Source organism: Oncorhynchus keta, chromosome 1 (genome assembly GCF_023373465.1).
Source record: "Oncorhynchus keta strain PuntledgeMale-10-30-2019 chromosome 1, Oket_V2, whole genome shotgun sequence".
Classification (NCBI taxonomy): Eukaryota; Metazoa; Chordata; class Actinopteri; order Salmoniformes; family Salmonidae; genus Oncorhynchus; species Oncorhynchus keta.
In genome coordinates, this window is record NC_068421.1 from 62863832 (window position 1) to 62891074 (window position 27243).

A 27243-nucleotide genomic window follows, 5' to 3' on the forward strand; every position below is an offset into this window, starting at 1 on the left:
TATTCCTCAATGTCATTGGATGTATCCCGGAACATATTCCAGTCTGTGCAAGCAAAACAGTCCTGTAGTGCGGCATCTGACCACTTGCCTAGTGAGCGAGTCACTGGTACTTCTTTCTTTAGTTTCTGCTTGTAAGCAGGAATCAGGAGGATAGAATTGTGGTCGGAATTACCAAATGGAGGGCAAGGGAGAGAATTGTATGCATCGCTGCATGTGGAGTAAAGGTGGTCTAGGACCCCCCCCCCCCCGGAGAAGTGCCGCTTCTGGCTGAGCATTTTCTTCTTTGATTATGACCTTAACCAACTCTGTTGAGAGATGTCTTAATGCCAGCTTCGCTTTGTGGAGGTAAATAGACAGCTACGAATAATACAGATGAGAACTCTAGGTAGATCGTGTGGTCGACAACTTATCATAGGGTATTCTACACCTCAGGCGAGCAATACCTCGAGACTTATTTAATTAGACATCGCGCACCAGCTGTTATTGACAAAAAGACACACATACCTCTGGTAAGACGAGGTGTGGGTAATTGCCGGTGCATGGAAAATACCGCCAGCTCCATCTTACCCGTTTCTTCGTTCAGCCACGTCTCGGTGAAACAACATGTTACAGTTTAATGCTCCGTTGGTAGGATCATCTTAATAATAGGTCATACATTTTATTTTCTAACGACTGCACGTTAGCAACGAGAATCAAAGCCATTAGTAGTTTACTCGCTTGCCTCTGGCTTATCCAAAGGAACCCCGATCTGGGTCCCCTTTCCCAGCGTCTTAACGCAAAGGGCATGGATCTGGGCCTGTTCAAGTGATATCCTTCTCGTCGGACTCATTAAAGGAAAAAGTTTCTTCCAGTCTGGTGAGTAATCGCTTTTCTGATGTCCAGAAGTTATTTTTGGAGAAACGGTAGCAGCAACATTATGTACACAATAAGTTAAAAAATAAGTTATACAAAAACGCATAATTTATTTTTTTGCACAATTGGTTGAGAGAATGTAAAACGTCATATAGATTACATGCATTTTTCCCCTGCCCCTTTTCATTGATAATGGGCCATTCTAAATCTAAACTCATTTTACATATTAGTAAAGACTAGATTAAATTGAAAATTGTCTGATGGGTGAAAATATGATCACTAGATGAGAGAACAGCTATGCAGCCTGAGGCAAGGAACAGAGCACAAGCATATTTTGCTACTTTATCAAATCATCAATAGTCTAGTCATACACAACACAGCCCATTTACGTTTGATTTCTAAAATATTCTAAGGTTTCATTCACAAAGAAAGTTGTCAAATAACTCTAAATCTAGCATACAGGACTACTTTCAAAATGTTAACTTGTAGCTCAACATAACCACTTCATATGCACACACCCTCTGTAAAGGGAAAAATATCTTTACTATTTTATTCAGCTAAGTTCAAACACACACACACACACACACACACACACATACTATAAATTCATGTCACAAATTTATAAGCATATCTTGTCAGCTAAATGACCAAGCTTACAGCCTATGGTATGGAGCATAGCCAGATAACATAGGCCTACAGAAGGCCAACTCTTATTCTGTTCTTCTGAAATACATTTTATTCATATCATAAATTTCCTTTAGACCTGACTAAAATAATGGATTTAGTGTGATGTGTATATGAAATTAAATGTTTTAAATGTAGAAGTTCCAAAGGCGTGCATCAGCGGCTCGAATGTGTGGAAGCGTGGATATGTTAAATGTTAATTAACGGTCAATAACCAGATGACAATAACCACCTCACAAAATGATGTCATGACCGCCACAGCCCTAGTACTGTGAAGTAGGGTTATGGTTGAGTGAGAGAGAGAGACCCACTGCGCTGCATGTGAGAGAGTACAGCCTGGTTTTGTACATTTATTAAGTATCCCCATTAGCTGCTGCCAAGGCAGCAGCTACTCTTCCTGGGGTCCAGCAACATTAAGGCAGTTCTATAAAATTTAAATTACATGAAATTTCATAACACATTGTGTTCCCTCAGGCCACTACTCTACAATACAAAATCCATGTGTACGTGTGGGTAGAGTGCGTCTTATGTGTGTGTAGAGTGCGTCTTATGTGTAAGCTTGTGTCTGTGTGTGTGTCTCATCACAGTCCCCGCTGTTCCATAAGGTGTATTTTTATCTGCTCGCATCAGTTACCGGATGTGGAATAGAGTTCCATGTAGCCATGGCTCGATGTAGTACTGCGCACCTCCCATAGTCTGTCTATTCTGGACTGTGAAGAGACCTCTGGTGGCATGTCTTGTGGAGTATGCATGGTGTCTGAGCTGTGTGCTAGTAGTTTGAACAGACACCTCAGTGGATTCAGCATGTCAACACTTTACAAAAATAAGTAGTGATGAAGTCAATCTCTCCTCCACTTTGAGCCATGAGAGATTTACATGCATATTATTAATGTTAACTGTGTAAATTTAAGAGCAAGCCGTGCTGCCTTGTTCTGAGCCAATTGTAATTTTCAGAGGTTCCGCTTTGTAGCACCTGACCACACGACTGAACAGTTGTCCAAATGCAACAAAACTAGGGCCCGTCTTGTCGATAGTGTAGTGGTTTACCTGTTGTGAGGCTGGGACAGGCTGCACCACGGGGGCCTGGGCAGAGGTGGACGTACGCAGCGCCACACTGGACGACGAATCGGACCCTCCCTCTGAACTCTGCATGCTGGGAACCTACAGGGGAGAGGGATGAGGAGGAGTGAGCACAAGGATATGCAAGGCAAGAGACAAGACGCACAGCCCTGCCAGACAGGACAGGAGAACAGACAGCATGCATCCCTACTCAGAGCCAGGCCTGCACATGTGCTGCCATGCCAAACAAATGGGCTTTTCACAGCATGCCTGAGAGAAGGGCCAGGGCTTTCATATTGCCCCGGGGGGTCCAGACCAGGCTCGAGGCCCCTGCCAAGTCACACGGAGTCACCTCAGAGCCACCTTACTTCTGGCCTTTATTACTGGAACATTAACACTGGTAAAGCCAGCAACACTAAACAGCTGCTTAGTAGAAGTCCAGCTGCTAGGAAAGAAGCAGGTGGAAAAAGTTGTGGTGAAAACAGTTGAGAGTATTGTCAGGCCCGGTCCTCCAAACTGTAAACACTCTCGAACATTGGGAGTAAATATGCACAGCATGGCAAAAGGGAGTGAGAAGAGCAAAAAAAAAGTGACAAAGGCTCTATCTTTCAGAGAAAGAGAGGGAGGGATAGAAAATAAAATAAAACTTCCACAGCCCCCACCCAAAGAAAAGATAAAAAAGAAAGAAAAATGGCAGTGGGGCTCCTACCCCTGCCAGGGTACTGACGATATGCAGCGTTTGTTTCAAATGAGAGCCGTTCTCTGGGGGCTCCAATAATCCAGCTGATATCAGGAAATTCCTCAATGCTTTGTAAACGTTTGCCGGTTGCTATGGTGAGGAATCCATGACGACCAACCCCAACTCTGCCCCGCTCGCCTCCCTCCCCCCACAGTTTCATCCTTTCTCTTATTTATAAAGCTCAGGCACAGGAACTTTCAAGTGTGGCCACAAAGCAAGGGAGGTGAAGGAGGGGGGAAGGGGTAGGGGGTCTTGCAGGAGGGAAGGCACCACACCTCTAGAAGATCAGGAGCTAAAACAAATTAGGCCTAATTAGTCAGACATGGATACATATGGAGTGATATCACAACCAAATGAAATTGTATTTGAATTCGATAATTCTGAATTTGTTTTACGATACTGAATTTAACATTTTTGAATTTGTAATGCACAAATTGGATCATTGAATACATTTAACTTATATTTCATGATTTAAAACTGAATTTAATTAATATTGCATTAATTAATACATTTAATGGAATATTCAAATATGTATTAAATATGGTAGATATTGTATTCACTGTCAGCGTATGAAGTTTACAAACTATAATTTCAAGTTGATCAGAGAGATAGAGATCTCTACATATACACACACACTGCTCAAAAAAAATATAGGGAACACTAAAATAACACATCCTAGATCTGAATGAATGAAATATTCCTTTTAAAATAATTCTCTTTACATAGTTGAATGTGCTGACAACAAAATCACAAAAATGATCCATGGAAATCAAATGTATCAACCCATGGAGGTCTGGATTTGGAGTCACATTCAAAATTAAAGTGGAAAACCACACTACAGGCTGATCCAACGTTGATGTAATGTTCTTAAAACAAGTCAAAATGAGGCTCAGTAGTGTGTGTGGCCTCCACGTGCCTGTATGACCTCCCTACAACACCTGGGCATGCTCCTGATGAGGTGGCGGATGGTCTCCTGAGGGATCTCCTCCCAGACCTGGACTAAAGCATCCGCCAACTCCTGGACAGTCTGTGGTGCAACGAGGCATTGTTGGATGGAGTGAGACATGATGTCCCAGATGTGCTCAATTGGATTCAGGTCTGGGGAAGGGGCGGGCCAGTCCATAGCATCAATGCCTTCCTCTTGCAGGAACTGCTGACACACTCCAGCCACATGAGGTCTAGCATTGTCTTGCATTAGGATGAACCCAGGGCCAACCACACCAGCATATGGTCTCACAAGGGGTCTGAGGATCTAATCTCGGTACCAAATGGCAGTCAGGCTACCTCTGGCGAGCACATAGAGGGCTGTGCGGCCCCCCAAAGAAACGCCACACCATGACTGACCCACCTCCAAACCGGTCATGCTGGAGAATGTTGCAGGCAGCAGAACATTCCCCACAGCGTCTCCATACTCTGTCACGTGTGCTCAGTGTGAACCTGCTTTCATCTGTGAAGAGCACAGGGCGCCCGTGGCGAATTTACCAATTTTGGCGTTCTCTGGCAAATGCCAAACATCTTGCACGGTGTTGGGCTGTAAGCAAAACCCCCACCTGTGGATGTCAGGCCTTCATACCACCCTCATGGAGTCTGTTTCTGACCGTTTGAGCAGACATGCACATTTGTGGCCTGCTGGAGGTCATTTTGGCAGTGCTCCTCCTGCTCCTCCTTGCACAAAGGCGGAGGTAACGGTGCTGCTGCTGGGTTGTTGCCCTCCTACGGCCTCCTCCACGTCTCCTGATGTACTGGTCTGTCTCCTGGTAGCGCCTCCATGCTCTGGACATTACGCTGACAGACACAGCAAACCTTCTTGCCACTGCTCGCATTGATGTTCCATCCTGGATGAGCTGCACTACCTGAGCCACTTGTGTGGGTTGTAGACTCCATCTCATGCTACCACTAGAGTGAAAGCACCGCCAGCATTCAAAAGTGACCAAAACGTCAGCCCGGGAAGCATAGGAACTGAGAAGTGGTCTGTGGTTATCACCTGCAGAACCAGTTCTTTATTGGGGGTGTCTTGCTAATTGCCTATAATTTCCACCTGTTGTCTATTCCATTTGCACAACAGCATGTGAAATTTATTGTCAATCAGTGTTGCTTCCTATGTGGACAGTTTGATTTCACAGAAGTGTGATTGACTTGGAGTTACATTGTGTTGTTTAAGTGTTCCCTTTATTTTTGAGCAGTATATATATATATATATATATATATATATATTCACATTTTCAGATGAATATAAAGAACTGAATCTGAATGCAGATTCAAAACCAGAGACAACATCCTTGTTCTTCGCCAGCCAGGAAAGGTAGAGGAGAACAGATTGAATCTGGGTACCTAGTAAGGATCGGACAGCGAGTGGGTAATCTGCCTTTACCATCGGGCCCATTTGCCAACGTACAATCATTGGGTAATAAAATAAGCAAGCACGTATATCCTACCAACAGGACATTAAAAACTATATCTTATGTTTCACCGAGTCGTGGCTGAGTAACACAGCTGGCGGGTTTTATGCTTTTTCGGTAGGACAGAACAGGCATCTCTCGTAAGACAAGGGGTGGCTATCTATGAATATTTGTAAACAACAGCTGGTGCACGAAATCTAAGGAAGTGTTGAGGTTTGCTTGCCTGAGCTAAAGTATCTCATAAGCTGTAGACCTCACAACTTACCAAGAGAGTTGTCATCTATATATTCTTCGTAGCTCTCTATTTACTACCACAAATCGATGCTGGTACTAATTCGGACTGCACTCAATGAGCTGTATATGGCCACAAGCAAACAGGAAAACGCTCATCCAGAGGCGTCGCTCCAAGTGACCGGGGACTTTAATGCAGGGAAACTTAAATCTGTTTGACCTCATTTCTACCAGCATGGCACATGTGCAACCAGAGGAAAAAACAAAACAAATTATAAAAAATAAAAAAAACTCTAGGCCAACTTTACTCCACACAGAGACACGTACAAAGCTCTCCCTCACCCCCCATTTGGCAAATCTGACCATAAATCTATCCTCCCGAGTCTTGCTTACAAGCAAAACCTAAAGCAGGAAGCACCAGTGACAACCAATAAAACGTGGTCAGATGAAGCAGATGCTAAGCTACACGACTGTTTTGCTTGCACAGACTGGAATACTTTTCTGGGATTCTTCCGATGGCGTTGAGGAGTACACCACATCAGTCACTGGCTTCATCAATAAGTGTGTCAATGACGTCGTCCCCACAGTGACTGTACGTACACCACCGTTCAAAAGTTTGCGGTCACTTAGAAATGTCCTTGTTTTTGAAAAAATAAAATTGTCCATTAAAATAACGTCAAATTGATCAGAAACACACTGTAGACATCGTTAATGTTGTGAATGATTATTGTAGCCTGAAATGGCAGGAAGCTGGTAAGGGTAGGTAACACATACGCCACACTGATCCTCAACACAGGGGCCCCCAAGGGGTGCGTGCTCAGTCCCCTCCTGTGCTCCCTGTTCACGCATGACTGCATGGGCAAGCACGACTCCAACACCATCATTAAGTTTGGCGAGCCTCGATTTTTCGGATGACTGCCTCGCCTGGTTCACCAATTACTTTGCAGACAGAGTTCAGTGTGTCAAATCGGAGGGCATGCTGTCCAGTCCTCTGGCAGTCTCTATGGGGGTGCCACAGGGTTCAATCCTCGGGCCGACTCTTTTTTCTGTATATATCAATTATGTTGCTCTTGCTGCGGGCGATTCCCTGATCCACCTCTACGCAAACGACACCATTCTATATACTTCCGGCCCGTCCTTGGACACTGTGCCATCTAACCTCCAAACGAGCTTCAATGCCATACAACACTCCTTCCGTGGCCTCCAACTGCTCTTAAATGCGAGTAAAACCAAATGCATGCTTTTCAACCGTTCGCTGCCTGCACCCGCAAGCCTGACCAGCATCACCACCCTGGATGGTTCCAACCTTGAATATGTGGACATCTATAATTACCTAGGTGTCTGGCTAGACTGTTAACTCTCCTTCCAGACTCATATCAAACATCTCTAATCGAAAATCAAATCAAGAGTCGGCTTTCTATTCCGCAACAAAGCCTCCTTCACTCACGCCGCCAAACTTACCCCAGTAAAACTGACTATCCTACCGATCCTCGACTTCGGCGATGTCATCTACAAAATTTCTTCCAACACTACTCAGCAAACTGGATGCAGTTTATCACAGTGCCATCCGTTTTGTCACTAAAGCACCTTATACCACCCACCACTGTGACTTGTACGCTCTAGTCGGCTGGCCCTCGCTACATATTCGTCGCCAGACCCACTGGCTCCAGGTCATCTACAAGTCCATGCTAGGTAAAGCTCCGCCTTATCTCAGTTCACTGGTCACGATGGCAACACCCATCCGTAGCACGCGCCACAGCAGGTGTATCTCACTGATCATCCCTAAAGCCAACACCTCATTTGGCCGCCTTTCATTCCAGTTCTCTGCTGCCTGTGACTGGAACGAATTGCAAAAATCGCTGAAGTTGGATACTTTTATCTCCCTCACCAACTTCAAACATCTGCTATCTGAGCAGCTAACCGATCGCTGCAGCTGTACATAGTCTATTGGTAAATAGCCCACCCAATTTGACCTACCTCATCCCCATACTGTTTTTATTTATTTACTTTTCTACTCTTTTGCACACCAATATCTCTACCTGTACATGACCATCTGATCATTTATCACTCCAGTGTTAATCTGCAAAATTGTAATTATTCGCCTACCTCATGCCTTTTGCACACAATGTATATAGACTTCCCCCCCTTTTTTTCCCCTACTGTGTTATTGACTTGTTAATTGTTTACTCCATGTGTAACTGTCTGTTCACACTGCTATGCTTTATCTTGGCCAGGTCGCAGTTGCAAATGAGAACTTGTTCTCAACTAGCCTACCTAGTTAAATAAAGGTGAAATAAAAAAATAAGGACAACAGCAGTAGGCCTGATCACTGAAAACGATGTCAGGGACCTGGCCGTGTTGTGCCAGGACAACAACCTCACCCTCAAAGTCACCAAGACAAAGGAGATGATTGTGGACTACAGGAAAAGGAGGACTGAGCATGCCAGCTGTATGCATCACTGCCTGGTATGGCAACTGCTCGGCCTCTGACCACAAGGTACTACTACACAGAGGGTAGTGCGTACGTCGCTGGGGCCAAGCTTCCTGCCATCCAGGACCTCTATACCAGGCGGTGTCAGAAGAAAGCCCTAAAAATGGTTTAAGACTACAGCCACCCGAGTCATAGACTCTTCTCTGCTACCGAACGGCAAGTGGTAACAGAGCATCAAGTCTAGGTCCAAAAGGCTCCTTAACAGCTTCTACCCGCAAGCCATAAGACCCCTGAACAGACAATCAAATGGCTACCCAGACTATTTGTATTGCTGCTCCCCTCCCCCTTTATACTGCTGCTACTCTAATATCTATGCATAGTCCCTTTACCTCTACCTACATATTACAGTACCGCAATGTGCCAATGTGGCAAGTTGTGCAAGCTAGCTAGCTGCAGTGTCAACCATGTAGCTTGCTAACGTTAGCTCGGTCAACCGGTCAGTCCAGCGCAGCACCCTCCCAATCCATTGCTCTCCCTTTCACTCTGTGTGTGTGTGTGTGTGTGTGTGTGTGTGTGTGTGTAAATGCCATTCTGTTTTTATGACAAGAACTATAAAAGCACATGTCATACAGTCAGTCTATCATCTCCGTAAGCTTTTTGTGCCACATACATTGTGTGTGTGTGTGTGTGTGTGTGTGTGTGTGTGTGTGTGTGTCTTTATTTACAGCTTGTAGCCGCACAACCGAGGGTGAGAAAAATAGACCAGCCAAGAAAATAAATACCCTTCAGTGGAGAGGAGAGGTTCGCAAGAGGGTAAATCTTACTTTTGCAAGAAAAATATGATATGATTTAGTCGACTTTGGCAATTGAGTTCTGCACTGATTGATTATTTATTACCAACATTCTTACCTAAATACCTACGTGATGTTTAACTACATGCTGAAATGTGTCATGATTGATATTGTTGTAATAATTACCTGACTCTCCTTGACATTTCTTTCAGAGTGAAATATGAAACATCACACTTGTAAGTCTTTAGTACGCATTCACCACCACATGTACTTTAAATTAGATTGTAAAATACATTTTCATTAATGCTATTGAAATTGTAAAATTATTCCAATGTCTCGAGTACCATTTACTTTATCAAATTAAGCACACTGATATATATTAAATCAACTCTGAATAAGACCGTCATTTAAATTGTACAGCCTACAGACTGATGTCAGTCTTCATTGGAAACTAACTGTGCTGGAGGACATCTGCAAGACGGTGCTGGCAGGCTTAAATAGTGCAATTAATTTTACATTAATTTAATAAGCTGTTCTTTGTTTGCTGTCACAGTTTATCAGAAGGTGTAACAAATTACCATACTAAATTTGATGTATCGTTCAACAGTAGGCCTACATCTGTCAATCAACTGATGGCCCAAATCAGCTCATGAACTCAGCCAGGGAAACACAGCAGCCTATTATTAGTTCACACACCTTTCATTATGTAACAATGGAGAGGCTAACGGTTAGCCTACAGAATGTGGCCTAATGGAAAATAAACCAAAAATAATAACGGCCTATTGCAACCATCAATGGCACTAGATTATTGAAAGCTGATGTCTCTTTAAACCATCATAGGCACACAGCTGATCTCAATTGCAACCATTATTGGTCACCTCATTACAGCTCCCTAAAAAGATGTTGGTGTTACCTTAAGAGACCTGTACATAATGACGAGATGCTCATGTCTCCACGCTAATAATTAGGGTTAGGAAGTATCCAGATTTTCATACCATTTCTGTACTACCAAATGTGCACACATGGGGCGCTATAAAAAAAATGTATAGACAACATGGATCCTGATCCAGGAGGGGACGGAATGTCTCGGCTGTAACCAAGAAGGGAGGAGACCAAGACTATTTGCACCGCCCCCTCCTCCTTTAGGCTGCTGCTACTCTGTTATTATCTAAGCATAGTCACTTTAATCTACATGTACATATTTCTTTGACTAACCAGTGCCCCCACACATTGATTCTGTACTGGTACCCTCTGTATATAGCCTCACTATTGTAATTTTACTGCTGCTCTTTAATCATTTGTTACTTTTATTTATTTTTGACATAACAGCCAGTGAAAGTGCAGAGCGCCAAAATCAAACAGAAATCTTAAAATTCCTCAAACATGCATTTATCTTATACAATTTTAAAGGTAATCTTGTTGTTAATCCCACCAAAGTCTCTGATTTCAAATAGACTTTACAGTGAAGGCACCACAAACGATAGGTCAGAGCCAAGCCACAGAAAAACACGTCCGTTTTTCCAGCCAAAGAGGAGTCACAAAGAGATCAAATTAATCACTAACCTATGATGATCTTCATCAGATGACACTCATAACTTCATGTTACACAATACATGTATGTTTTGATCGATAAAGTTCATATTTACACTGCTCAAAAAAAAAGGAAGCACTTAAACACAATGTAACTCCAAGTCAATCACACTTGTGTGAAATCAAACTGTCCACTTAGGAAGCAACACTGATTGACAATAAATTTCACATGCTGTTGTGCAAATGGAATAGACAACAGGTGGAAATTATAGGCAATTAGCAAGACACCCCCAATAAAGAACTGGTTCTGCAGGTGATAACCACAGACCACTTCTCAGTTCCTATGCTTCCCGGGCTGACGTTTTGGTCACTTTTGAATGCTGGCGGTGCTTTCACTCTAGTGGTAGCATGAGACGGAGTCTACAACCCACACAAGTGGCTCAGGTAGTGCAGCTCATCCAGGATGGCACATCAATGCGAGCTGTGGCAAGAAGGTTTGCCGTGTCTGTCAGCGTAGTGTCCAGAGCTTGGAGGCGCTACCAGGAGACAGGCCAGTACATCAGGAGACGTGGAGGAGGCCGTAGGAGGGCAACAACCCAGCAGCAGGACCGCTACCTCCACCTTAGTGCAAGGAGGAGCAGGAGGAGCACTGCCAGAGCCCTGGAAAATGACCTCCAGCAGGCCACAAATGTGCATGTCTGCTCAAACGATCAGAAACAGACTCCATGAGGGTGGTATGAGAGCCCGACATCCACAGGTGGGGGTTGTGCTTATACAGCAAGACGTTTGGCATTTGCCAAAGAACACAAAGATAGGAAAATTCGCCACTGGCGCCCTGTGCTCTTCACAGATGAAAGCAGGTTCACACTGAGCACATGCGACAGAGTCTGGAGACGCTGTGGGGAATGTTCTGCTGCCTGCAACATTCTCCAGCATGACCGGTTTGGAGGTGGGTCAGTCATGGTGTGGCATTTCTTTGGGGGGGGGCCGCACAGCCCTCTATGTGCTCGCCAGAGGTAGCCTGACTGCCATTAGGTACCTAGATGAGATCCTCAGACCCCTTGTGAGACCATATGCTGGTGCGGTTGGCCCTGGGTTCCTCCTAATGCAAGACAATGCTAGACCTCATGTGGCTGGAGTGTGTCAGCAGTTCCTGCAAGAGGAAGGCATTGATGCTATGGACTAGCTCGCCCGTTCCCCAGACCTGAATCCAATTAAGCACATCTGGGACATCATGGATGCTTTAGTCCAGGTCTGGGAGGAGATCCCTCAGGAGACCATCCGCCACCTCATCAGGAGCATGCCCAGGCGTTGTAGGGAGGTCATACAGTCATGTGGAGGCCACACACACACACTACTGAGCCTCATTTTGACTTGTTTTAAGAACATTACATCAAAGTTGGATCAGCCTGTAGTGTGGTTTTCCATTTTAATTTTGAGTGTGACTCCAACCTTCAGACCTCCATCCATTGATAATTTGTGTGATTGTTGTAGTCAGCACATTCAACTATGTAAAGAAAAAAGTTTTTAAAAAGGAATATTTCATTCATTCAGATCTAGGATGTTTTATTTTAAGTGTTCCCTTTATTTTTTTGAGCAGTGTATATCAAAAAATCTCAGTATACATTGGCGCATTATGTTCACTTGTTCCAAAAGCATCCGGTGATATTGCAGAGAGCCACATCATTTTACAGAAATACTCATTATAAATGTCAATGAAAATACAAATTGTTAGACATGGAAATAGATACACTTCTCCTTAATGCAACCGCTGTGTCAGATTTCAAAAAAGCTTTATGGAAAAAGCAAACCATGCAATAATCTGAGAACGGCGCTTAGAAAACAAGAGATATCCGCCATGTTGGAGTCAAAAGAAAATCAGAAATAACATTATAAATATACACTTGTCTTTGATGATCTTCATCCGAATGCACTCCCAGGAATTCCAGTTCCACATTAACCTGTTAAGCCTACCCCCTACTTTTTCGAACATTCTGTTAAAAATCGCGCAACATTTCAGTGTCCTGCTACTCATGCCAGGAATATAGTATATGCATATGATTAGTATGTGTGGATAGAAAACACTGACGTTTCTAAAACTGGTTAAATCACGGCTGTGACTATAACAGAGCCTGTGTTTCATCGAAAAGCGCAAGAAAAAAGGATCACCGAAAACTGGGAAAAATATCCATGCGCCACTTGCAAGTATTGTCTATGGGAAACCAAATTACATGGGGCTGAGATTGCAAGTCCTACAGCTTCCACACGATGTCGCCAGTCTTGTCAATTGCCTGGGCTTTGTTTCTTGGTCAAACGAGTAAGAGAGCCCATTCCTTCCGGTCTCCGACAGGATGTTTTGGCAGAGGAATTTCCGACCATGATTTTAAGACGTGGAGCTATTGAATACACATCGCCCGTGATTAATTTGATAGATTATTAACGTTTACTAATACCTAAAGTTGGATTACAAAAGTATTTTTGATGTGTTTTGTGAAAGTTTATCGTCGACTTTTTTAATTTAAAAAAATGACGTTGCGTTTTAAAGCGGTCTTTTTTCCTGTATCACACACTTTTCATAGATCGATATTTAGGGTATATATGGACCGATTAAAAATCGGGGAAAAAAAGACCCAATAGTGATGTTTATGGGACATCTAGGAGTGCCAACAAAGAAGATCGTCAAAGGTAATGAATGTTTTAGATTTTATTTCTGCGTTTTGTGTAGCGACGGCTATGCTAATTATTTTGTTTACGTCCCCTTCACCCTTTCGGGGTGTTGCATGCTATCAGATAATAGCTTCTCATGCTTTCGCCGAAAAGCATTTCAAAAATCTGACTTGTTGGCTGGATTCACAACGAGTGTAGCTTTAATTCAGTACCTTGCATGTGTGTTTTAATGAACGTTTGAGTTTTAACGAGTGCTATTAGCATTTAGCGTAGCGCATTTGCATTTCCAGATGGCTAGATGGCACGCCTGCGTGTCGGGTGCGCTTACGAGGTTAAATGTTTGATTTGTTCGATAATGTCATCATGTCCAAAGAGCTAATTTTGTTTGCACGTTTGGTAAACAAATCCAAAGTCATGAAGCGCATTCCCTAGTTGCAGACGAAATGTCAAAAAGTTCCATTACTGTCCGTAGAAACATGGAATCAATCTTTAAGATCTTCAATCTTTAGGATGTTTAACATAGAACTTCAATAATATTCCAACCGGAGAATTCTTTTGGCTTCAGAAAAGCAAAGGAACGCAGCTACCTCATGTGAAATAGTAACCGGAAGGTTGCAAGCACAAATCCCCGAGCTGACAAGGTACAAATCTGTCGTTCTGCCCCTGAACAGGCAGTTAACCCACTGTTCCTAGGCCGTCATTGAAAATAAGAATTTGTTCTTAAATGACTTGCCTAGTTAAATAAAAAGTTTTTTTAAATTGAGCTGTTCTTGCCATAATATGGACATTGTCTTTTACAAAACTCTGTATTATACCCCCCAACCTTGTCACAACAACAGATTGGCTGAAACACAATAAGGAAAGAAATTCCACAAATGAACATTTAACAAGGCACACCTATTAATTGAAATGCATTCCAGGTGACTACCTCATGAAGCTGGTTGAGAGAATGCCAAGTGTGCAAAGCTGTCAAATGTATTTTGATTTGTTAAATACTTTGTTATTTCATAGTTGATGTCTTCACTATAATTCTACAACGTAGAAAATAGTAAAACATTTTAGTAAAACCTTTGAATGAGTAGTGTCCAAACTTAACTGGTGCTGTACATATTCAAACTATTATTATATTAAATTTACATTTAAAATTGAACGCAATTTTAAATAGATTACATTTTAATTCATATATTCAATTCGTTATTTACAAATTAAAATATTAAATTAACACAATTGGAACTGAAATCAAATTTAAATACATTTCTGTTGCCACTGAAATCGCTCCTCAGACATGCCACTTCCATTACTTATTCATCCTCAGGTCAATCAGTTGCCAGGAGGAGCAGACTTTAAATTGGAACTGCCAGTGTTTAAGCAACATGAAATCTTAGTAAAAATCTGTTCATAAACACCCCCAGGAAAATTACATTTTCTGACATGAGAGCACTTAGATATGGTAATTTCCACATTTTCATAAATTCAAAGAATGTTTGGGAACGACGTAGAGTAAGGCATTTGTGAAAAAGCTATGGCGTGTTTGGACAATTAATAAACACTGTAGTAAATACAACCTAATAAAAACATTTGTCTCGTCCAAGACCGGAGTCTAAGCAGACCGCTGTGCCAGAGCCAATTAGAGCTACAAAACAAATAAACCATTTACCACACAGGCCTGCCATCATTCACTTTGAACTAGACTGTATATTAACAGTTAGTAGCAACAACACAAATTCAGATCATTAGAACACATTCGCCAAAGCCACAAAATAAATGGATTTCTGAAAAAACCACAGGAGTCCTCTTACATTTGGGAAATTTTACAGTCCTATTGTTCAAATAAAGTTATTGGTCACATACATTTGCATTAACATCTGCTAACCATGTGTAGTGAAATGCTTGTTAAAGAAAAACACACAAAAAAACATGGAAAGGTAGGCGCTCACACTCATTTACGCACAACAACAAGATTAACAACTAATGCTAGCTAGAACGAGATGAGCTAAAAAGCTAACCAGCGAACATTAGATAAACACTCAAACCTTTTCAGCTAAATTGGCCATCACAATTGCACGGATAAACAATGGGGAATAGTAGCCTGCTTATTCTTCTGCAGCTTGCCTGCCAATGCAGGCTTGTCCCAACCCAAGTTGACAACTGAATGGGATCTTGCCTGCCCGCTCATTTGATTGACGCCTAATACATTTGATTGACAACTAAAGGATGCGTTCAAAGTGCACTCTGGGTCGTTCAAAAGTTCAGAGCGTACACTGCACTATAGAAAGTGGATGCTCTGGGCGAGAAGTAAGGTTAATCTGAGCGTTCCTCACAACGGCAGTCAATCCCCAAGCTAACTGGTTAAAGTTGGCTAGCTACTTCCAGACAAATGAGAGAACACCTCACTCTGACCATTTTACATGCCCTAGCAAAGCTGGTTATGCTGTTTACATTATGTAGTCATTAACGTTAACTAGAGCGTTAGTGACCAACTGTGCTGCTGGCAACAATGTAATTACTCGTTTTGCCAACGTTTACTGTCACCGGTCATATTCAGCGAGTGTTGCACGTTCATAAATTCAGTTATTTAGAGTAGACAGTCTGATTGAATTTACAAAACACAAGAGATATGCTAACTGGATAACAGTCATTAAAGTTCAGCATAGCTAACTAGATGGCAATAAATGTGAAGCGCTTTCCTAGCTAGCTAACTAACTAACCAAATGACACCTGCATCTCTAGCCACCAAAAAACAATATGCGGGGGAAAAGTTGGTCACTCACCCACTGCTCCAATGATATGGCAGCAGCTAGCTAGCGTTAGGCTCTGTTTTTAGCTAGCTAAATACCTACATAAATTGATATGCTAGCCTATTAGCCACATTATGACCGACTTGTGATCATTGCCCTTGCTAATTTGATTATATTGACCTTGCTAATTTGATTATATTGACCTTTCCAACCTTAGTTACATTCATCCATTTTTGTAAAAAAATAGTCATTAAAACTGAAACAGTGCATCCCAAAAGGGTGGAGGATGTAAACAAGGTACCCAGCCAGCTATGAATTAAACTGATAGCAATAGTTTTTGTACTACCAAGAAATGTATTGGTGAATTATATTATTCATGCATTGAACTGCATCCATCTACTCTGCCAACAATAACCAATTTATAAAACCTCTTATAAATGCTGGTTTTGTAGCATATACTAGGAATTTGGTATTTTTGACTGACATGAGTGTTTCATATCTGCAATGTAGTTAAAACACTGTCAGTGCCACTTTAAAACAAGGACACCATACCAGGCAGACACAGGCTGAATAAGGAAAATCATTTAAACTTTTAAAACACTCCCTACATATACAATTACAGCAGTAAAAGCCCCTTCAATACACAGGAAAATACAAAGCTTTATCATATCTACCATAATCAAAGCTCATATGTAAACAGTAACACTGCTTGCTTGCTTGCATGACTAGCTTACAGTCTTCATTAACAGGCTGCTTTTAATACTGTTTGATTAGACAGTCATTAATCATCATTTAAATCAAGATAGTGGGTGGGCAACAGGTGCTGTTCAGCTCTTCCTCTGCTCAAACACCCCCAGCACTTTAAATGCCAATATTTCTTACAAATCCATTGACACATAAGAGACTCGTTCTAATAGCGTTCAACAGTGAGTGAATGTAAACTGCAGATTGCTTATAATTATGGTGGAAAATTGCTTTAGAGCTGTACACCAAGTTAAACATTAGGCCATGAAAACAATTGTGAGCAACACCATACATAAGCTAATCAAACAAAATGGTGAAACATTGTTGTGAAAAATAACATTTCACAATCATAGGCATGGACTACCAGAGCTGGGTTTGCCACTGACATTTTCCACACAAGAGGATCGGCTGTCTAGATGAGTAATAGCCTCAATGGTGGAGCTAATGTTGAAATTCTTCAATCACTTTAGGCTGGCATGTGTCAATTGCCGTCTAACCATTGATCAAATAGGGACTCACTCAATATAAAAGCTGTTTGAGACAAAGCCAAATCCATCTCGGTGTAACCTCTCTAAACAGTCACAAACAACCGTCAAATGAGATGGACCAGAGGGGGCTGCACAAGTATGTCAGAGGCTAACTGAACACCATTCTGTAAGGGCCCAGAGTAGACCCTAGAGAAGGACCATCCTCCTTTGTCTATTTCTTGCATTATTCCTTGTGGCAAAGCAAATAATAGCAGTATTGATTTAAAAAGGAAAACATTTGTATTTAAAGCTCCAGCGGTCAGATGTTTTAAAAGGAAATCATTTGTTTGTGGGGTGTCAGTTGAGTTATAAATACACTGGTAAGAATCCCTGCAGTTATCTTTGGACTTTCCTTAGCACGGATATTATGCAATGAAGGGAGGGACAGGGAACGGTGGGGTGGTGTAGCGGCTCATAAACCTAGGCTTTGTCCTTTAGGTTTTCATGCATAAAGCTCAATTAAATGGGAGCTTTGGTAGGAGTGGTGAAGTGCGCCATGCGTTGGACTGGAGAAGGGAGAAAGTGCAGGCAGGCAGCCAATATGATCTGAGCCCCAAGTAAAGGTTAAAAGCCACACAAATTCCCCACCAGCTGCTATGAGCGGCACAAAGGCGGAACACAGCGGGAGCCCCAGCACACCACTGTAGAACCCAACGATAAACGGGCTGCACTTTAAAAACGGCCTCTCTCCTCGCAGCCCCAAGACAACTTAACACACAAACCCCTACAAAAGGAGCCGGTTTTCACTCAAGCAAATCAAAAATGAGCAATTAAGACAATTGTGTGAGTGGACCAATTTCCCTCTGTTAAAGAGTCAACCAAGTTGTGAGGGAAAAATGAAGAACTTCACCATTTTAGTCTAAAATTAAACGTGCAGTTCTATAAAGTCATACCTGCTATTTGGTATGAAAATCTGGACAAGATTTAAACATCTGTCACTAACAAATCTAACTTAAAACAGCACTCAGAGAAAAACACATACAGATGTTCAATTAAAAACAGGAGCCCAGTCTTGGCTCTTGTTTGCACTGGCCCACATTGTTTGCAGAGCAACAACGGTTGCTAGTGGCAACACCGTCCACTCCCGTTTCCAGGAGCCTGTTGCTATGCAACCAACCGAATACTTCCCAAACCAAACAATGCCATCCCCCAACTGATCCCTCTCTCACACTAAGCAGAAACTTACAACAATAAATACATAAGCTATTAATTTCAGACACTAGGGGGAAGACAGAGGGCAGGCTAATTCCAATACCATGCAGAGGAAAGATTATATAAAAATGTTAACTCTATGCTGGTTTCAACTTGACTGAAGGCAGAATGTAGTGTTTTTATGCACTCAGTGGTCAAATAAAGGAGGAATGTTTAAGTCAACAGAATGGCAACAGCCAATCCTCTAAACTTGTTTTACACCTCTACACTTCAAAAACAATTACTTTGAAAAACAAGCACAAATGACTTCTAACTTTCCTAATCCATGCAGCAGAAAGGAGACATGAGCACCTTGGAGAGGAGAGCAGACTAGTCCGACTCCGGAGGCTTTTAGTGTACATCGGAAGTTGAAACAACCAGGCAATAACACAGACACTTGATGCCATTAAAGTCCTGTTTATGGGGGACATTTGTACACTACTGCTTGTATTGCCAGCTAGCCCTGTGTCTATGCACTGTTTTTTTCCAAGAGTACTCTGTTCACCATATCCTGCCCCCACACCCACCCTCGATCCCTAGCCTATTCGTTCAGTTATATAACATAGAAATATACTTAGAGAAGGAACAGGCTTTCCATACATGCATTTCTACTCTGAAGAGAGTTCAATCAATGTAATCTTTATTGGGTAACCAATCCAATAGCCATCCCCATTGTAAGAAACCCAGGTTGGCGCCTTTTTGATTCTATTAAAAAACCCATAACGATAGCACACAGGCGCTGCACTCACACAAAAAAGAGAATTAAGATATGATAAGAGATTTCCACAACATAGCCTGTTCAAGCCTGTCTCATTAATTCATTGCTAATCCAATCAAAGCAGCTATTGGGGTCTGCAGATGGTGAGGCTGGAGGGAGAGGGGCCGCTAAACCAGCCACAGATCCACTCTTTCCCAGATTCCACCTCTGGTCACCACTACAGCCCACAGCCCGTCAACACCATCCGTCATAACGTGGAGCGCAGGCATGACAGACCAAGAATTATGAAATGGTTGCCATAGAGACTGTTCACCCACACCTCCCCCAACCACCCCCACCTCTGTAACCCTTTCCAGATTTCCACCACCTCCCATCCCAGTTTACATCCACCCCTAAACTGAATAATACTGAATTAGAGAATAAGAAAGTACAGTTCAGAGAAGTCAACCTGCTGGAAAACAAACCAGAAGGGCAGGGAGGAACTAATCTGTTGCATGTGGGTGTCTCTCTCGTTAATGAACATTTATCTCCTGTTTTTCCCAGCAGGGGTGATGAGAGTTGAGGGAACACCAGGTCTTTGTTTTCATGCCACCTTGTAGCCCATCGAGATAGAAAAACTTTCTGAAATGAACAAAAAAAAACAAACACCTGTTCCCACCTGGCAGCTAGAATTGAGACCGTTTTATATAGGCTAGACAAACGCATATAGCATAAACAAAAACAAACTTCCCTAAGTGACGCTCATCAATGCATATTTACCAAGTCGATGTCTGCAAAAAAATAATAATAATTCAATTATTTACAATGTTCAAAAAAAATAATAATTTCATGCCATGGAGTTGGTGCCATTATCAGCACAGACAAATCCAGTGCCTCCGAAAAGTATTCAGACCCCTTGACTTATTCCACATTGTTACGTTACAGCTTTATTCTAAAATTAAATAGAACAAATTCCTCAGCAACCTATACACAATACCCCGTAATGACAAAGCAAAAACAGGTTTAGAATTTTTTGGAAGTGTATTAAAAATAAAACATACCTTATTTACATAAGTATTCAGGACCCTTTGCTAAGAGAAACTCAGGTGTTTCCATTGATCATCCTTGAGATGTTTCTACAACTTGATTGGGGTCCACTTGCGGTAAGTTCAATTGATTGGACATGATTTGGAAAGGCACACACACGCCTGTCTACATAAATGCCCCACAGTTGACAGTGCATGTCAGAACAAAAACCAAGCCATGAGGTGAAGGAATTGTCCGTAGCGCTCCGAGACAGGATTGTGTCGAGGCACAGATCAGGGGAAGGGTACCAAAACATTTCTGCAGCATTGAAGATCCCCAAGAACACAGTGGCCTCCATCATTCTTAAATGGAAGAAGTTTGTAACCACCAAGACTATTCCTAGAGCTGGCCACCAGGCCAAACTGAGCAGTACGGGGGAGAAGGGATTTGGTCAGGGAGGGGACCAAGAAACTGATGGTCACTGACAAAGCTCCTCTGTGGAAATGGGAGAACCTTCCATAAGGACAACCATCGCTGCAGCACTCCACCAACCAGGCCTTTATGGTAGAGTGGCCAGACGGAAGCCACTCCTCAGTAAAAAGGCACATACATTACAGGCCGCTTGGAGTTTGCCAAAAGGCACCTAAACAAGATTCTCTGGTCTGATGAACTCTTTGGCCTGAATGCCAAGCATCACGTCTGGAGGAAAGCTGGCACCCATCCCTGTGGTGAAGCATGCTGGTGGTAGCATCATGCTATGGGGATGTTTTTCAGCGGCAGTGACTGGGAGACTATTCAGGATAGGGAAAGATGAACAGAGCAAAGTACAGAGAGAGATACTTGACGAAAACCTGCTCCAGAGAGCTCAGGACTTCAGACTGGGGCGAAGGTTCACCTTCCAACAGGCCAACGGCCTGATGCAGACAAGACAATGAAGGAGTTTCTTCGGAACCTGTCACAATGTCCTTGAGTGGCCCAGCCAGAGCCCTATCAAACATCTCTGGAGAGACCTGAAAATAGCTGCGCAGCTACACTCCCCCATCCAACCTGACAAAGCTTGAGAGGATCTACAGAGAAGAATGGGAGAAACTCTCCTAATACAGGTGTGCCAAGCTTGTAGCGTCACACCCAAGAAGACTTGGGGCTGTAATTGCGGCCAAAGGTGCTTCAAAATTTCTGCCAAAAGGTTCTGAGTAAAGGGTCTGAATAATTATGTAAATTTGATTTTTATTTTTTATAAATTAGCAAACAAACATTTCTAAAAACCTGTTTGTGCTTTGTCATTACGGGGTAGTGTGTGTAGATTGATGAGGAGAAAAAAAAATGTAACACATTACAGCCTTATTCTAAAATGTAACAAAAATGTGGGAAAAGTCCAGGGGTATGAATACTTGCCGAATGTACTGTACACCAGCCTATTGTGGGCATCAGATGAAACCACAACATAAGGCATTCATATAATAATTAACATAATGCAAACAATAGAACTGCTTTGTAGCTCCTATGTTGCCTTAAATTACCATTTAGAATTTGACAAATGTAGACTCTTTCCAAGACATAACCTAGCCAGTATGACTGAACTAGTAAATGGGTAAAGTGTGCATTGTAGACACCTCTTTTCAAGTATTTCAGAATAGACTCGTTTCCATTTGAGTGTCTAAAAAGACGAGGCCAAAACGGCAACTTAAAAAAAAAATCGTACACAGAATGATGCAAAGACCATACTGGCAAAAGAAACTCAACTATAGCTACTCTGTCATGAGAAATATTCTCCACATTACGTGTGCTTTCGTTAGAAATCTTCCTCTGATTTCTTACTACACTAGCTGAGCAGCTTTCCCTTTGATAATGCAAAGAAAAACATGACCTTTTGCATGGTATCATCATAGATGGATCACATTTAATCAAAACAATCCATGACTAAGAACATGGAGTGGGCTAAGGCTCATAAGGTTTAGCTTAAGTCCAGACTTTCCCTAAACCAGGGATGATCATCTAGATTCATCCGTGGGCTGGTTGCCAGAACAAAATGACAAATAATTAATAAACTGCAAATTGACCACAAGAATCCCAAACAGATATAATATTTGACAAAAACAACATATCAAACCTTGCCTACGTTTGTGTACGAAATAGTGTCTCTATTGTGCATGTGAATACTTGGAAACAGATGTCCAAAAATCTAAATCACACGCATATTTTATTTGCTCAGATAACATGGGGGGCCAAATAAAACCATACACGGGCCAAATTTAGCCAGCTGGCCATCAGTTGGAGAACACTGCCCTAAACTGTAGGAGGAACTGTTTCAGGACTCGCCTCCAATATTGTGCTTTCAACTACTTGATAGGGCAGGGCGATATAGCCAAAATATCATATGACAGTATTTATCAGATGAGGGCATTATGTTTTTGAATAACAAGAGTTACAAATTTGCTTTATGGATAGTGCATGACCCTAGGGTGGCAACTTTCTCCATTCTTATTGTTTTAGACGGTTCAATTCAACCTTTTGTATTTTTTTTATAAACGTTTCAGCATTTTTCCATACATTTCTGCATTTCCTGCACTCATTTGAGATCATTTCCACTCTTCCACAAAAGTCTGCAAGATATGGGCAAACAATCTAGGCCTTATTTTTAACCAAATGTTGCAATTACAATTTGACGTGCGAATTAGAAGGTAATACTTGGTGAACTGTTGGAATCATGGAAATAGAAAGAATATAAATAGTGGGCACTAAAGTACAGTGTTTGACAACAAATGAAGGGAGCAGTTATTGTGATAGGGTAGGAACTTGACAAGTCTCTAGCGGGACCCTTTATTCTTTGACTAAATTGAATGTTGAAATATTCTTTCTTCGTGTATCCCTCTGATTTAGAAGATACATGCTTAATTTTTGTGCAACAGTAGGTCTATACCATCACTGGTGTTATCAGGCTGTATAGCTAGTTGTAGCCATTGTCTATTCCACAAGTTACCACCGGCTAAATCTATGATGATAAAATGCCTATTTACTCTGTTCCGTCTGACTGCGCAATCCACTGTCTCAGCCCAGCCAGACAAATTATAAAATCTCCACTATAAAAAGCATCTAGACATTCTCGCATTTCTTTTGACTAATATTTAGTTTAACAGCAGAGATTTGTATAAACCTTGCCATCTGTCTCAGACATTCGCAACATTGTTTCAATTTTCAAATTCGATCTCCAGCTGTCCCATAGTAATGAACGTGACGAGACAGGCAGCGTTTCTCAGCCAGTTGAAATCATGAATCAGCTGGCATCATATTTTATGGATATATACAAAGAAAATGTCAATTGAATAAAGGTCTAATTTAAATGGTGCAGCTAGTTTGCAGTCTTTCCAGCTTCAGTTTGAAATGATTGTGTTAGCTGTGTTGTTGGTCAGCTCCTCTGAACAACAGTGTCCTAATGAGTGAGCACATTTTCTATGCCAGGTGAAATCGCACCTCATTAGCTAATTGTTTTGGAAATAAAAGTAACTAGAAAACAGCGTAAACAAATACAGTAGTCAAAAAACAACAGTAGCTGTAACTTAGCAAGCTAGCAAGCGATAAGAATGTTGCCAGCCAGTGTGGCAATGGAACATTTAGAACGAACAGCACAAAAAGTCTCTAGCAACAAAAGTAATGACTAGCCGGCTTGGGTAGCAGCCCTAGATGTGTGTCGGGACTATATCTTGTGGAAGGATGAAATAGTACGATTAAATTAAATCAAAACATGAACATATGTCAATCATTAATTGAATATGTTTGTAAACCATTTTATAAAAGTGATAATGCCAGAGAAGCCGGTGTATGGAGGATATATTGGCACAGTTTGCCAGCCCTCGACAGTCTCGGGCATAACACCCATGCCAATATATCCTCCAAACACTGGCTTATCTGGCATTATCACTTAAATAGAACACTAGTGGATTTATATTAAGAAGCAAGGTAAAAACAGCATCAACATTGCATTGTTGCATTGACCATGCAGACTGAACACAAATGTCTCTTGATCATAGGAACAAAAGCGCTCCTTGAGTGACGGGGGGTGGGAATAGGTCTGTGTGGAAAGCGGCATGGAGAGAGAGAGATGACTCAAGTAGCAAAGTAAAAAAAAAAAAAATTAAATGGACGTTACACACGGCGTATCACGTTTAACAAACATTCAAAAGTATGAAAAATGTACAGACTCACCACAGTAAGTCTCTCTGGATAAGAGCTTCTGCTAAATTACTAAAATGTAAATACCGTTATAGAAGGTGAAGTAAAATCCCAAACCGGTCTGTGCATTAATACCGGCATATCGTTAAATACTGTATACCAGCCAGCCCTACGCCATGGAATGCACTTCATGTTAACCTGGTCCTAAAACCTAAGCCATATCCATGGAGGTAGGTTGACTAATCTTGCAGCTGTGATTTAAGACCAGATTTAATTCAAGGGTTTACAGCTGATTTCCAACCACTCCTAATGAACACCAGGCTCAGTGAAATTCATTGCCTCTGCTGTTTTCCAACACTATCACGGAACACCATGGTATGACATTTCATAATCATATCCCAGGAATATCTAAATATAAACCCACATTAGCTTCCTTTCCAGATGTGCATATTATATTCCCACGTTCCAAGACGTACAAGCAGTACCTGCCCGTAGAAGGCTGAGAGCAGTCAAACAGACAAAGTGCATTTCAGATCTCTTTTCAGCTGTGGATTATTTTATTCCAAGGAGACAGCTGAGATGACCTCCGTAGCTGGCAGAGGTAGTGCCTTCAGCTAGCACCCTTGTCTCTGAAATCAAGTAGCAGGTTATCTCCATTTCCTTACCAGTGGATTCACTCCACACAGACAATGACACACAGCAATTGAGCAAATGCATTCACAAGCACTACAATAAAACAAACCAATGAGTCACCCAGTAAACTGTTTCCCATTAAACGTACAAACGGTTTCTCATGCAATGGTTGGTATGAGGACATCTATCAGACGGCTGTGACTCGACCAGTTTTTATTTATCCTTACAACACAACATCATAAGGTGACAATCTCTGAGTGCTAAGTTGCCAAATACTATCCCGGCAGTTATTTACGGGCTGTTTTAGTCAGGCACAAAGGGTGTGTCATCATTTGTACAAGGACTCAGTGTGAGCATGTGGGCGTTGAATCTGTGTGTCTGGAGCTTGTTCAAACGTGATTATTAACATCAGGTAAGAAGAAAGCCCCAGCCAGTCAGGACATTTTCTGAATAGAGAAACATCTCTGTTGTTACTACATCTCCATGACAACCTGATATTGGTAAATAATATTTGAAAAATGGTTGATGTAGTCAGAGGAAGGAAATGTGGCAATTTGTCTGAATGACAATTTGGGTTGATTCAGACTGAAGAGTTGAAGCAACTAAATATCAATTTACATAATATGTACATAAACTTTGCTATTTACATTAGCAATGGAATGTCACATGCCGAGAGAGGGTTCGGGGGCTTGTCAATGTACTAGCTCCAAAGCACAAATGTGCCTTAAATATCACAGTAGCCTCTAGACAGTAAACATGCAACCTATTCAACTATGTGAGCAAATGTTCCATCTACCATCCATATTACACTCTTGATAACAAAACCCGCTTACTCTTGAACAAGGCAACAGTAAACATGTCATCCCCCAGAAATGATGCAGGGCGCCCCCCCGCAATACGATAACACAGACATGGTGGCACAGCTACTACTATAGCTAGCTATCTAGCTAACAACGTTTTCTTAAATTAAAATGTACCTTTCCCCCTTCAGACAAATATAACAAGTACAGTAATTTATCATTCATATTATGCAGAGCTAGATAACTAAACAAATTATCTGCATTCTCCTCACATACTACTAGCTTACTGCTGCTAGATTGCTTTTCGGCCTACATAGAGGTTGGAACTGGTTCAGGGAACAGAACCGAAAACTGTTGCAGAACAGAACCATTAAAAGCATGAAAACCATTTAATTATGTTAAAGGAATTTGTTCAGACCCCTTCCTGCTAACGTTACAAGCATGAGTCAGGAATTAGGGATTGATTTTTTTTTGAAAAATGTATAAACTTTTTCAATGCTAGTTATGGTTATTCTAAAATATCACACTTGTCTGTCCATCCAAGCTTGCTTGCCCGCTCCATTGCAAGCTGCTCTATTTGCACTGATTGGTGAAGTAATTTATTGTCGAGCTACATGTACAAAAACCACTGAGGTTTAAAAAGGAACAACATAAAGCTGTACTTTTTTCCCTTTGGTTCGAACCGGTTCAGAACGTTATTTTGCAGTTCAGAATGAAACGATTGAAAAATCATTTCTGTTACAACCCCTTAGAACAAGGTGCAGGAGACATTACAGTAAAAGGTCTAGCCAAGGGCATTTTCTCAAAAACTCTAAAGAATATCTCATAGTGAGAATAGTCTTTGATGAGTGCTTTCTACCCGGAGCCCAGGAAGCCTTCCACCTGAGAGGCATGCGAGCCTCCTCTGCCCCTGTTCCCTGTCAAATCATCTCATTAAAAAGGGCTTCTGTAGTGCAGCCCTACAGACAAATGCAGACTGCAAAGAAGCAGTAAGTAGCCGGCTCACAAGAACATTTCTTCCCAATGACTCACAGGACATCGTCATTATTTTGAAGCAAGTTTTCACACTTGTTGCTTTAGCTTGAAAATTTTTTAAAACACCCACATTTCAAAAATGGATTTTAACTAAGGAAAACTCCACAAAGGTAAATAACCAGAGAGAAAGTGGGGAGAAGTTGGGGGAGGTCTACTGTCCCTGGTTGAATAGCTGAAAGAAGGAGCCATCATTGTGATGCAAATGTCAGAACACGGTCTGCTGTTTGTGGCAGGAAATTTAATTAGCAGTTGTGTAGCTACGATACAAACCAAGTGGAATGTAAAGAATGCCCCTGGTG

The 27243-nt window shown here is 41.8% G+C and overlaps 1 protein-coding gene across 6 annotated transcripts in view; it reads right to left on the minus strand.

Annotated features, from left to right (window-relative positions):
- Nucleotides 1–27243, minus strand: part of LOC118390403 (DNA-binding protein RFX2-like) — a 64968-nt gene that overhangs the window by 30184 nt on the left and 7541 nt on the right. For 3 of the 6 annotated variants that reach the window (XM_035780970.2, XM_035780944.2, XM_035780935.2), the window contains exons 1-2: nucleotides 25258–25308; nucleotides 2584–2697 (exon numbers count right to left, since the gene is read on the minus strand). In XM_035780970.2, coding sequence (XP_035636863.1) covers nucleotides 2584–2697; nucleotides 25258–25293 — 150 coding nt within the window. In that variant the 5' untranslated portion in view covers nucleotides 25294–25308. Of the gene's footprint in view, nucleotides 1–2583; nucleotides 2698–24900; nucleotides 24920–24961; nucleotides 25144–25257; nucleotides 25309–27243 lie in introns of those variants that run through there. The other 3 variants (XM_035780961.2, XM_052457437.1, XM_035780952.2) reach the window with 3 other exon arrangements.